We start from the raw sequence: 13,059 nt of genomic DNA, 5'->3' as shown, positions 1-13,059 counted from the left end.
CCCCGGGGGGGGGATGCGTCACGCAAGCGGCCGAGCTGTGTCTGCAAGCCGGATCGTACTCCTTTCATCGTACTCCTTTCTTCCTCCAGAGGATCTACCACGAGTTCCTCTGCCACAACAAGCCCCCCCGTCTCCTCACCACAGGAAGAAGGTCCTCGCGGAGTAGCCCTACAACGACCCCACTGTTTTGCTCTTCACAGACAGTCCCCTTCGCTTGTCACTCTGGAGAGAGGCAAAAACCCTTCAGTTAAACAACTCCTGCCCCCTCGCCCCCACAGAACACCGCACAAGAGACACTGGGGAAAAGGATTCTGCCAAGCGAACACACCTTGGCCAAAACACATCAAGAGTTTCCTATTAAAGTTCCCTTTTTATCTCCCACTTAAACGCTTCGGTTTGCGTTTTTTGTTTTGTTTTTGTTTTTGTTTTTTTCAGGACCTCATTACCACGAAACGAAACACATCACCACACGCACACCAAACAGCAACTGAACGACCTAAAGTGACTGGCCGGTTTGCATCCACCCTACGAAGAAGCTCCTCTTATCCTGCAGCCTCCAAATAGTTGATTTTTTTTTTGTTGTTATAGTTGTTGTTTAGAAGGGGGAAGAAGAGAAATATCTCCTTGCTATTTCCCGAAGAGCTTTTCCCTCTAGGTACAAGCTTCGAAGCTGCAGTCGCACGGATAGGCTATGCTAAAATAAGGGATCCCCGGGTGTGCCAGGCACAGGAAAAGATGCCAAAGTAAAGACACAAAGAATACAGGCAGGTATTAATACAGACACGCACACGAGTCCAACGAGTTATAGGAAGCCTTAGCTGGGTGAATGGATCGGGGAAGTCTCTTTCTCCCTGCCCCTAAGCTTCAGCTGTGAATGCGACCGCATCCCCAAAGCCTCCACTGAGCTCTTAAAGGAGAGGAAAAGGAAGAGGGGTGCCAAGGGGGGAAGCTCCCGAGCAGAAGGGAATCCCCTTCCTCCACCCTTTTCCACCTCTGCACCATGTAGGTAGAGGTAAAACCCCTTGGCCCCATCCCAGGGATGGGGACGGGGCTGAGAGGCGAGGCTGTGTCGATCCATCGTCACCTCTTTGCCTTGCCACATGCAAGAAGGGGGAGAAAGGGGAGAAAAGGAGCAGCACCTCACCCTGATGCCCACCGCTGACACGGAGCCCAGCATGCCAGAAGAGGCAAGAGAAGGAGAGAGCCTGTTCTGGACACGAACAAGGGCGGTCGGGGCAAGAGGGAGCCATGAGGAAAAGGAGGGCCAGCGAGGGACAAAGAGAAGGGATTTGTGGATCGACCCAGGGGTGCTCTCAGGGGAGAGGACCAGCACACGCGTGCTTCTGATGCGAGAGAGACAGTTATTTCTTGTCAGCACCTTTGGGTGACAGTTGTACGGGCCCTTTCAGATCCCGAAAGGGCAGTGGGGAGCCCTCTTCCCTGGCTGCGGGACGGACGCACGGCCTCAGCCCCGCTCCCACCATAGAAAGGCCGGGGGGGGACAGGACATCTCATGCCCTCTCCCCCAAGCAAGTGCAAGTGCTGAAGGCCAGGAGGAAGATCTGGCTGGAAGCAGGCTCCTCTTTCTCCTCCCTCTCCCCCCTGCAAGGCTGAGCAAGGCGGAAGATGCAGGAGGAGGAGGAGGAGGAGGAAGAGGAGGGCGCGGGCCACCTGAAAGCGGCCGGCCAACTGCCAAGGTAGCACCAATAGTTGGAGGGAAGGGGAAGCCGACGTGGGACGGTTTGTGGTGTGGGGCAGCCCCACGGCCCCAGCTTCGTCCCCAGCACCTTGCAGGCACCTCACGCCCCTCTCCTCCTTGCCCCGGGGGGCCTGGAGCAGCAGCACCGTGGGAGATGGCGGCTCCAGGCGGCGGGCCAAGGAGGGCGAGGACTGTAGGGTCGGCGTGGTGGTGGTGGGGAAATAGAGGGATGGAAGAGACTGCATGCACCGTGAGGGGGGAAGGCTCATGGGGTGGGGGCTCCAGTCCTCTCCCGTCCGCCCCTCAAGGCTCCGGAGCTCCTCTGCGGTTTTTGTCGAAGATGGAAGGGGGAGGAGGGGGAAGAGCGGCCCAAAGGCTCCGCCGCCGGTTGGACAACACCACACTCAAGGACAAACAACCACTCGCCAGCCCCACCGCCGCCTCCTGCTCCCCCCCCTCCAGCCTCCGGGCAGGCAGGGAGGAGGAAGAGGAGGAGGAGGAGGAGGAAGGGCGGCGGTGAGGGACGAGGGACAGCGCAGGGGAGAAGGAGAGAACCAAGGACAGCCATTCACACCACGACTTCTCGCAGGGAGAGCTCCCCCCACGGCCCCCCGGAGCAGGGGGGGGACCTGGCTCGCTCACTTGCTGCCGCCTCCCCCGCCGCCCGCCGCCGCTGCCACCTTCTCGAAATCCTCGGCGTTGCAGAACTCCTTGATGGTGACGGTGAGGAGGTTGCTGGTGACATCCGTGACCACCACGTTAGAGCAAGGGGACATCTCGGGACGCCAGTCGCCGGCCTCCTGCTCCGGCTCAGAAGAAGAAAGGGACAAGGAAGGCGTCTGCCCCCCGCCGCAGCCCCCCGGGGGGGAACGCTTGCTGGTGGCCGCCGACTCGGGTGGGATGGAGAGGTCGAGGACCTCAGACTCGCGCCAGTCGGGGACGGCCGGGCTGAGGGTCTCGGGGAGCAGCTTGGGAGGGGAATCATCTGGGTCGGACGAGGAGTGGGGGGCGGGCGAGGGGCAGCCGGAGGAGCTGGAGCTGGGGGCGTCGTACGGGGTGGAGCCCATCATGAGCCCGCAGGAGGCCGCCTGGGAGCCTTCGGCCTCCCCTTTGCCTTCCAGGGAGGGGGCGGGCGCGGCGGAGGGCTTGTTGTAGAGCGAGAAGCCGCCAAACTTCATGTGGCGGATCTGGGTGCGGAGGACGCTCTCGCTGAACTTTTTGCTCTTGCCGATGACGCGGTTTCGGGAGGGGATCTTGGGCCGAGCCAGGGCGCCGGTGCCGTTGGCCGGCTTGCCTCCTTTGTCAATGACTTTGAGGTTGAGGATGATGCGGCTGCGCTTGGGCTCGCGGGGCTTCACCTTGCGGTTAATGATGCGGACGGTCTCCGAGAAGGGCGAGACGGGGGGACGGATGCCGGCCCCGCCGCCCACGCTCCCCCCGTTCTGGGGGTCCGGGCGAGGCAGGGGGCGGCGGGACATGCGGTGGCACCGTCGGATGTCTTTCTTGAGCCGGTGCACCGCGGCGCTGGAGTGGAGCTTGGGAGACGAGGTGCTAGAACCGGGCTTGACAGAAAAGTGTACATCCCCAATGTGGAGGGCCTCCGCCTGGGCCCGAGCCTGCGGTGGTGGGGAGAGAGAAAAAAAAAACAGGGTCAGAGAGGTAGCCTACATGCAGACACATCTCAAACTGGGCGCGGAACAGCAATGCCATGTCACACACATGACAACCACACAGCCACGCCACCTCCCCTCGAACCCACTGGTGATCTGGGCCCCAAAAACGCAGCTCTGTTGGCGGGAGCTCCCACTTTCAGCACCAGACTGCCAGTTCTGTCCCCAGCCTGGCACTGAGGGAGCGTCCCAAACTGAAATCCAGTCTCAAGAGAGGGGGCTCATTCCCCTGTCCTCTGGGAATGAGCAAGAGATGAGGGGGAGGCAGAGAGTACCACATCCAGTTTGCCTTTCCCCCTCCCAACAAGACATATCTGCTCTTCCACTAAGCACAGTAGGTCTTGAAAAACAAAGATGAAGGTGGGTGAGGGTGGTCTGATGGAAGTTGTCTTTGCTAAGCACAAGAAACGCGGAGACCCGAAGCTTAATTTTTAACGAGAGACCACAGGCAGGCTGCTGAGCCCTGTTCTGCTGGGTGAGCAAGGTCCGATGTTCAAAGCCAGAGATGAGGCGAGCTGGAGATCGAGTGAAGTTTAACTGCATCTCCGAGGAAGCCACTGCTTCGCCCTTTTGAACACCGAACCTTTTAAAGGCTGTTATTGAAACAGCAGGAGCAACGCTGCCTTAACTGCTTGGTGCCAGCCCCCCAAGAGCCAGGGCAGAGGAACAAGACTTCCAAGCTCTTCTGTCCCTCGGAGACAGCACCTTGGTTCACAAATCTGAGAGACGGGAGCAATTCCAACCCCATCCTCAGTTTAATGGGGCGAGCCCCCTCTCCCGTTACCCGTCTAGCGAGCAGCTTTCCCCATCTCGTGGGCACAACCAGAACTGCAGTGCTACGAGGCAGCTGCTTTGCTTCCCCAACTTTTTCTCTCCGCTTGCCCCCTCACGCAAGCCAAGCTCGGGATGGCCGCCTGCCAGCTGAGAGCTTAAGCACTCCAACACCATCTCCTTTGTCGCCCTGCAGGCTGTGCCTCCTACCGAAGAAACGCCTGGGGAAAAAAAAAAAAAATGTTCTTGTAAAGGCAGCAATCTAACAGATCTAAGCGAGGGGCCCAGGCCTGCTCTTGCACAATGAGCTCAGAGCCCTGGGCCCGCGGCCCCAGAGAGCTCTGCCGTCACCTCGTGCCCCTTGCCTCCCACCGAGGGCCCAACAAGAAGCACAGACCTTGAAGGAGGAGGGAGCGGGGACGTGAAGACATTTTGTTCCTCCCTGGCTAAGGCTGGGTTGTTCCCTGCAGTTCTCCTTACATCCTGGCTGTAAAAGGAGTGCAAGGATGAGGCCTCCTTCCCCTGGCGTACGCGAAAATGCAGACTGAAGGTTCGCCTGCGGCGGGGATTCAGCCTCACGCATCACCTCACGCCCAAAACGGTTCAGAAAAGGGATAGACACGGTTCTGTCTCAGGCATCCGACAGGCTGGAGCACCGCAGCAGCTCTGGATGAATTCCCTGCCCCTTGCCTCAACTCTCCGTGCTCCTACCCCAACCACTCATGATGTGGAGACTCCCATGACAGGGGGAGCGTCACTGCTGGCCACTTCTGAAGTCCTGCTGCTGTCCCATTTTCTGCCTGTGCACATCAATCAGCTCCCACCCTGTCCTGACAGAGATCTGCCTTTGCTTGGTGCTTATGGAGCAGCTAGCACCCGGCACTGCTCCATGCCTAGGACTCTCCCAGCGTGCCACGACAACCAGGTCTCCTTCATTTACTACGTGTCTGCATTTCCAGTTACTTCTGGGGCCCTTCTTCAAGGCTGAAGCTGCCTCCAACTCACGTTTCAGCTCTCTGCATTCATTAAATTCCCGTTTTGGTGCTCTCCACGCAGACTGCATGATCCGTTGACCTCCTTGGCCAAACTCTTTAGAGACAGGGTAAGCAGGGAGCTCCCCAGCTGCTCCGCTGCTGCTCCCAGCGCTCAGCTTCAACACCACTTCCACAGAACAATATGCAAATCTGCAGGTTACCTTCAGCTTGTTTCTCCAGGTAAGGTTTCAAGAAAAAAAATAGTATCGGGTGCTTTATCTAAGACCAACCCCCACAGCTCTCTCTCACTCACGAAGCTCCGTATTCCTAGTGCAGGATCAGGTTTATTCAGGCATCGACTTCACGACCTCCGGTCCCTTCCCTGCAGAGCACAGGGCGTTTTCGGGGCTCGGTCATTTCCTTCTCTTGCTTCCAACTTCAAGCAATGTGCACCTGCTGTTTCCAGGAGACTCCGCATGCAGGTTTAGCTGCTGGAAACATACCTCTCCCTGCTACAGGTGTGTTGCTCTACCACGCTCGAGAGCTGTACGAGCACCGAGGCTTTGACAACAAACCTGTTCCATCCTCTTGGCCACCTCACCGGGTCATTACTCAACCCAGAACTCTTCCAAAATGGGAACTACCTCGCTGGGGCTGGCTGTTTGCACCCGCAGGGTTTGCTCACCGCTGAAGGAGTGCTCAGCACGGCCATGAAGTAATTCGCTCTCGGCTTACAGCTCAGCCTACATCAGGAGGCAGCTTCTGGAGGCTTGCTGCAGTGCTCTGTCACGAGAGCCAGGCAATTGCTAGGATCGCTTCCCTTCCCCCTGCTTCCCTTTTGGGATATGTATCACCTTTATTTAGCTTGTACAGCTCTTTCCCATTGCCTCTGGGAGCTCGTATTATCTCCCTTGTTCCCTACTATTTCTGAATAAACGTCCCTTGAGGCCCAGCGAGCATATTTGTTCATTCATTCCCTTAACGCGCTGAGGCGCACAAGCACGTACACCGACACGTGCTTTGGGAAGGCCTGCTTACCTGATTTGTATCAAAACCTTCGCAAGGTCCTTTTTTTTTGTTTTGTTTTGTTTTGTTTTCCTTCCAGATTGCAAGGCAACAGATTTCTCGTTAATTATTTCAAGATCGAGTGATTTCCCGTAGCACCGCCGCGCCACAGCAGCGCTACTCTCTCGCCCATTACTGGTTCTGCTTTGTCTTTTATTCTCCACCTGCATTCCCACAGTCCTTGTTCCAAACGGCACTTGCAAGAGCTCCTCTTTCCCCTTTCTGGCTGCCATTCTGCCTTTTTATTGCCCTTTTTCTTCTGCAGCCTTCCAAGCGGCAAGGCGACGGCAAGCCAGTTCAGAGCACAGCTCTCCCAAGCAACCCCGCCATAAACCAAAGTTTCCCTCCTGGATGGGGAACAAAATGCTACAAAGGGGGAACAGGCTGCTTTCAAACCGCTCGGGGATAATTTACGAACGGGGAGGAGATCAAAAGAAAGCCAGCTCCAACTTCAGAGTTCAAGGAAGGGCGAAGTGACAGAACAACGCGCTGCTCTGCCCCTTCGGCCCCCCTCTCCTTCGCTCTGCTCTCGGTTACTGATCTCTCCCTATTAACCTCCTCCAGCCTTTTTCCCCTCAGTGTATTTCCAGCCACCCCGAAGGGGAGTCTTTGCTAGCCACCCACTGAGCCTGGAGACCGGGCTCTGGCTCTTAATAGCACGCGCTAGACTTTATTAGATTAGCTGGTGAGTTTTGCATTCCTCACAGCGGCGCGCCGAGGGAAAAGCAAAGCATAAAGAGCAAACCAAGCAGGGGGGAAGAGGAAGATCACCACGGCGTGCACGAGAGGTTCGTGCCTCTCTCTAACCTTGCACAAGCAGCCCCTCCACCCTCAAGCTGAAGGACCTGTCCTCAAGGAAGGCTTCTGCCAAAGAAGCAGGAGGGTTCGAGCTTCACGCGCCGCGCTGCCCGTTTCAGACCGGGGGCTCTGCTTCCCAGGCACAAAGCTCGCAGCATACCAGGAGCCTCCCAAGAATTACAGCCTCCCGCCAAGCTTGATCTCAGCTGTGGGAAAGTTTGCCCCTAGTACACAGAGGATAAAGACCCATTTCCTGCCCAAAAACTCTGCTGTTGGAATTCGCAGGGGTCCCTTACGGGGCCGGCCATCTCGGTAGCGGCCCCGCAGAGCCCAGCCCATGGTTTCCCTTTGCAGGCTGGTCGAAAGGGCAAGCGTTGTGCAGCTCTCTGCAACCGGAGCCTGGCTCAGAAAGGCAGCAGGTGGCTGAAGATGCAGCTTTTCAGAGCTTTTCCCAAGGCGTGGGCCTCTAACCTGCTGGAACGCTTTCTGCAAACCCCTCCGGGTGCCTGTCTGCAGCTTTCGACAACTAATCCCTGGATAAACCTATCCCCACCTGCAACCTAAAACACCCACGCAGGCCAGGGGACAAGGGTGTACCAGAGCACGTATTTCCACGCCTTCCTGGAGGCTCAAAAGACCAAGTTCAAGCACTGACACACGCGGAAGATCCTAGCAAGCCACCGAGCCGAGGGCAGCCCAGTCGGCCATAGCAGTCCTAGGCCAGGCTCCGACTTGAACGTCACTCCATCCAGGCCTAATCTGCTCAGCCAGCAGATCAAAAAGAATATTGTTCTAACTGCCAACCCCAAAGGCTCCCTCCGGGAAGCGAGAGTCAAATTTCTCCCCCTGCTTCCGAAATTCTCACTGGCAAGAGATCCCGCAGCCGAGAGCCACAAAGGTCGCTGGCGATGCGCGAGGCAGAGCCGAGTCCCGCTCGTCCCGCGGCAGCGCCAGCCCCGCGGCGTTATCAGAGGCCACGCCTGCATCTTCAGCAGGCCAGAAGCTTTGACCGAGCCGCACGGGGAGCGAACACGACCTGCTGATTCGTGTGCCGGTCCCAGCTGCTCCTCTAGCTGCTCAAGGTTTGCCTGAACAGAGCTCCAACAAGTTGAGATGGAGCTGGCTGAGACGCGGTTACTTCTCGCTGCCTGGCCCGGGGTGTTGTTTTTTTTTTAAGGCAGGATCAAAAGTCGCAGAAAACGGCAAATTGGAGCACCGGCAGCTTCACCAGCTCTGTCTCTCCAAGCTGCAAACGGAGTGAGAGCGACGGGGCTCTGCCCTGCCCTGCCCAAGCGGGCAGCAGCCTTCAGGAGAGCACGTCTTCCCCCTCATCTCGGCCCACCTTCTCCGAAGTACCAAACCTAGCAGTTACACAAACCTACGGGTTTTCGGTAACATTTGAGAAGCTGGCAGAGGGAAGATGTGCCACGGAAACGTGTCAGGGATGTGATTCAAAGGATGCTGTTGAATAATTCAGGTTCCAAGTTTGGGAGGTTTTAAAGAGCAAGGGGGAGAAGAGGAGGAATGAGTGGGTTTTTGTTGTTTTCTTTTCCCTCGCTTTTTTTTTTTTGTGGTTGTTTTTTTGTTTGTTTGTTTGACTGAGAACAAAAAATTGGCAACGGATTTTGCCGTAACACGTTCAGAATCAAAAGAAAATAAACTGATTAGACACGGTAAAGTCAAAAGCACAGAATAAACAAAGAAGGAAGATACTCTTCTACCACCGAACAATGCCAGGTGTTACAAATACCAGCATTTTTTAATTCAAGCAGAGACCTATTTTAAGCCAGCGGTTTCCCTTTAAGCTTCCCTCTGCATTGTTGGATCCCTACACACTAGGGTTTCATTTAATGCATGACTGCCAGAAAGAGAAAAACCAACTAGTCCAGTTTCCCTGTACACAGATGAAGAGGTGGTACCGATCGCTTACGTTTGGCATTTCTGTGTCTGCAGACTGAAAAACTGTGAGCAGCAGAAGAGGCGAACGGAGGACAGAAGAGAAGGAGGACGGATCTATCAGCAGGACTTTCGGAGGATTACCACTGTCCCCTGGGTTTTACTCAGGGCATCAGAATCCGCCCGTTGCTGCATTTCTCCTACGTTACGCACTCTCACAGCGGAGCAGAGGTGACACCCTACCCTGGTTGTTCCCAGTGCTCATTCAGTTCAAGTGCTACACTAACTTGAGTAAAGCTCCTGCTGCTGTCAGCAAGAGGAGAGCATTAACCTGTTTCACAGATGGGGAAGCATGCACAAAGGCTAAACGACTTGCTCAAAGCCACAGACTGCCTGGGTGATGGAGACACCTCGCTACACGGTCCGCTCTGGCCGTCCCAGGGCTTCGCACTGGATCGAAACCAGGGAAGCTCTGAATTTCCTTATGTGCCTTAATCATACAAAGGTGCATTGTGCTTCTACGTTCATCTGAAGTCTGTGATCAAGATAGTTGGGGGAGGCTGTGGGGGGGAGGAGGAAGGAAAGCAAGGAGTGCTTTCCTTTGGACTAATAAATCCACAGAGCTCGCATAGATGTCACACAGCTACCAGGCTTCCGAATTAAAAAAAAATAAGTAAAAAATGTAAGGGGAGAGCTGCGCTAGGACTCCCTTCGTCATTCTTCCCTGCAAGAAGGCAGAGCTGCTACAACGATACCTCCTCGCGAAGGCGCAGGGTCTATCAGAGAGGCACCGCCAGCTCCAGCTGCTACCCTACACGCAGCAGAAACATTCCTTACCCCCCCCCCCCAAAAAAAAAAAAACCAACAAACTAACAGCAAAACCAAACCAGCCTGCAGCTTACGGATCAAACCACGCGGCTCCCGCGGAGCACCCAGACGCTGCAACGCGAGCAGCAAGCGGCAGGACCCCCGGCACGGCCGCTCGGCGCGCTGCGAAGTGGCAGGAGGCTGCTGGAGGCAGCGGGGAGCGGGGCAGGCTCGCTTGCTACTGCGACAGCGGCAGGAGGCCGTGCAAGGAAGGAGGAAGGGGGGGAAAGGAAAGGAAAGGATTCCGGAGCAGGGAACCGCAGCCTCGCCACGCACAGCCCTGCGGGTGCCTCCCTGCCCCCTGCCCCGAGCGGGGCGCGCGGAAGCGCGGTGCTTCCAAGGGCACGGCTCCGCCAGGGGTCCGGCGGTGGTGGCGGTGGCGGCGGGCTAGGCCCGAGTTGTTTAAATAAGAGTTACCTTCAGGAGAAAAGTTTTGGGCTTCGGTCCTCTCTTCTTGGGGCCGTACAGCTCCCGTTCCCGTTCCCTTTGGGGAGCCGAAGCGGGGAGGAGAAGTTAGAAGGGGGTCCGGCGGTGGGGGGACGCGTGGCCGCCCCCCCCCTTTCCGCCCCGCTCGCCCTTGCGGCACCCCACGGCTGGGGTAACCCTACAGGGCCTGGCCCTACTCACTTCTGCTCGAAGGCGGCGATGAGGCGCGAGTCCAGGATGTTCTCCTCGGGCTCCCAGGTGCTGTACCTGCCGGGGCGGGTTGGCGAGACAGGAGCAAAAGGGGTGAGCCCCCCAGCACCCCCATAGATCCCCTACCAGACCCCATGCACCCCCCCCCCCCCCCGGGGGGGGGGGGGGGGGGGGGGGGGGGGGGGGGGGGGGGGCGCTGCCCCATTGCACTCACTTGATGGCCCAGCCCTTCCATTTCACCAGGTACTCGATGCGCCCCTGAAAAACACGGGGGAGGGAAGGGGAAGGGGGGGGTAAAAAAAATAAAAATAATAAATAAAAAAAAAAAAAAAAGATGGGGAGGGGGGATAAAGGGAGGTGAGAGCGGGTCGGGGGAGGACCCACAGCAGGCAGAGGAGCATCCCACCCACCCCACAACCCCCCCCAGCACCCCATAGCGGCCCCGCACCTTTCGGATGCGCCGCTTGATGATGGACTCGGCGGCGAAGACGCGCTCCCCCACTGCAGACAGCTCCATCTTGGGCTCCTCGGCGGCGGCGGCGGCGCCCACAGCCCATAATAATCCCGCCCGCTCCGCCTGCCCCCCCCCTGCACCGCTCCGCCCCGCTCCGCTCCGCTCCGACCGCCCCCAATGCGCCCCCCCCCAGCCCCAATCCCAACCCCAACCCCAACCCCAAGGCGGGGACGCGCACGCCCGCGCGCCCCCTCGTGACCCGTCCTCCCCCCCCACCCCAAAAAAAAATAAATTGTGAAAGGGGGGGGGTTAATGGGGTCGGGGGGGGGGGGTTGGTACGAAAAGGAGCGATGCGAAGTGTAGAAGGATGGGGAAAAAATGGGGAATGAATCAAAAAATGTAAAAAAATAAAATGGGAGGGAAAAGTGCAAAAGGCCTCGTTTCGCTGCTTTTCGCGTCATCGTCTCTGTCTCGTCGGGCGCCGCCGCGAGGGAAACAGGCCCCAAAATCGTAGTAATGATCATAAAAAATCAAGTGGGTGGGTGCTGGGGGGGATTCCCCGCCTCAAGTGCTCCTGTAAAAGCGCCCCCAGTTACCATCTTGCAGGTGGTAACGGGGCAGGAGGGGGGAGCTAAACCCCAATAATGCCCAACAAACCCCAGTGAACCCCAAAAACCCAACAAATGCCCACAGAAAAACAGCGAACCCCAGCCAAGCCCAAAATGACACAAAATGGCAGCCAGGCTGGGGGTCCCCACGGCCCCGTGTTTGTGCTCAGCCCTCATCCTGCACCGTGAGGCGCCTGGAAAAGAGCGAGTGGCCAGCACCCGTCGTGTTGTGGTGTTTTTAATTGCGTTGATTAATGCTGTCCATACAAACGAGCGCTTCAGGCTCCCCATCCAGGTGCCCCCAGTAAATGGGGGGCTCCCCAGGGCCTGCTCCTCACCCCCTATAACAGGAGGGAGCCCAGGCCTGCTGCGTGGCCCCAGACCTTGTACAGGTCTCACCCCAGCCCTGGCTTTTTGGCCTTTTTCCTTTTTGGCCTCTCCGAGCAGAACCAGCAGCTGAGGAGCCACATCCCTGGGTATTTCCCTTATTTCGTTCCCGTTTCCAGGAAAACTCTCAGACAGAGGAGCTGGTGGTCCCAGAGCAGCTGCTGGTCCTCACAAGAAAATTGTCGGGAAGCAACAAGATGTGTGGGTGCAACCAGGCCTACAACCCCTGGCACGCAGCGTTTGAGCACAGGAGGCGTGAGAACATTTTTACTTTATTGATATAAAATAAAATAATATCGATATCACCTGCTCCGAGCCCCCAGGCCCACGATTTTGCAGGCTGGTGGCCTGCAGGGTTGGCATCTCCACCCAAAGGGCTCCGAGAGGTGCTCAGCCACCGCTGCCGCTCCAGCACTTCTGTTTTCTCCAGCACTGCATGGATCGGAGGGGTGGCACAACAGCAGATTATTAAAATACACACACACACGCACAGCATCCCGATTAACCTTTAATCCAACCACCACACGCACGGGAAAGGCCAAGCCGCCCAGCTGCGAGCGCCAGCCAGCCTCTGCAGCGTTGGCAGGGGAAGGACGGCACAGGCTCTGGAGCGGGTTCTCCCATCCCGCTGCACTGCAGCAGCTTCTTCCTCCTCCACCTGACTCGCGAGCTGCTGCCAGAGAATTAGTGGCTGGCTGGGGGCCTGCTCCAGTGCCACCGGTCACATCCAGCCCTGCCGACCACGCTCTGCTCAGGCCTGAGCTGCGACTGGCTCAGGAACCCTCTCCGCTAGCGTCCTGGCAGCACCGCAGGGTGTGAGGGCGTCAGGAGCTCCCCACACCCTGCGACCGGCGTTCTGCTTTTCCAGTCCTGAGCCGCCGAAGGCCAGCTGTCCCGGGTCACCTCTGTACAGCTCTAACTCCCCCAGTGGTTAAAAATTAATACAAACCTATCCTCCTCGAATCGAAGGCGTGAGTAATGCCGGGAACAGCCTTCTGCAGGCTCCGTTCTTCATCAGCCCTCTCTTTCCTGATCGCTCTCACGCACGCACACGCATTTTTCCACTCTTTTTTCCAACCGCACTGCGTGCTTATACCAACAGGAGGGACGGGGGGGAAAATCGTTCAGCTGGAGAATTAAAGGAAGGGGAGGTAAATGACCACACGGACAGGCCATTAAGTAAATGTCAGTTCTCATATTTAATATTTTAATAATTTTGTTTGCAACATTTACC

At 57.3% G+C, this 13,059-nt stretch overlaps 1 protein-coding gene across 2 annotated transcripts; it reads right to left on the bottom strand.

Moving 5' to 3' along the window:
• Nucleotides 1–425: 425 nt before the first annotated feature.
• Nucleotides 426–10,950, bottom strand: CBX6 (chromobox 6). Of its 2 annotated transcripts, none has more exons than XM_032207876.1 (5): nt 10,825–10,950; nt 10,591–10,634; nt 10,368–10,433; nt 10,158–10,224; nt 426–3,261 (listed from the first exon to the last, which is right to left on the bottom strand). In XM_032207876.1, exons 1-5 carry the CDS (start codon nt 10,891–10,893, stop codon nt 2,338–2,340), a joined length of 1,170 nt encoding a protein of 389 aa, XP_032063767.1. In that variant the 5' UTR covers nt 10,894–10,950; the 3' UTR covers nt 426–2,337. The 2 variants fall into 2 exon arrangements, with proteins under 2 accessions (XP_032063767.1, XP_032063766.1); XM_032207875.1 differs by having other exon boundaries at nt 426–3,315; nt 10,825–10,948.
• Nucleotides 10,951–13,059: the final 2,109 nt, after the last annotated feature.

Source organism: Aythya fuligula, chromosome 1, assembly GCF_009819795.1.
Source record: "Aythya fuligula isolate bAytFul2 chromosome 1, bAytFul2.pri, whole genome shotgun sequence".
Classification (NCBI taxonomy): domain Eukaryota; kingdom Metazoa; phylum Chordata; class Aves; order Anseriformes; family Anatidae; genus Aythya; species Aythya fuligula.
Note: the sequence above shows the minus strand (reverse complement) of the source record. Positions and strands in the feature narration are given on the sequence as shown.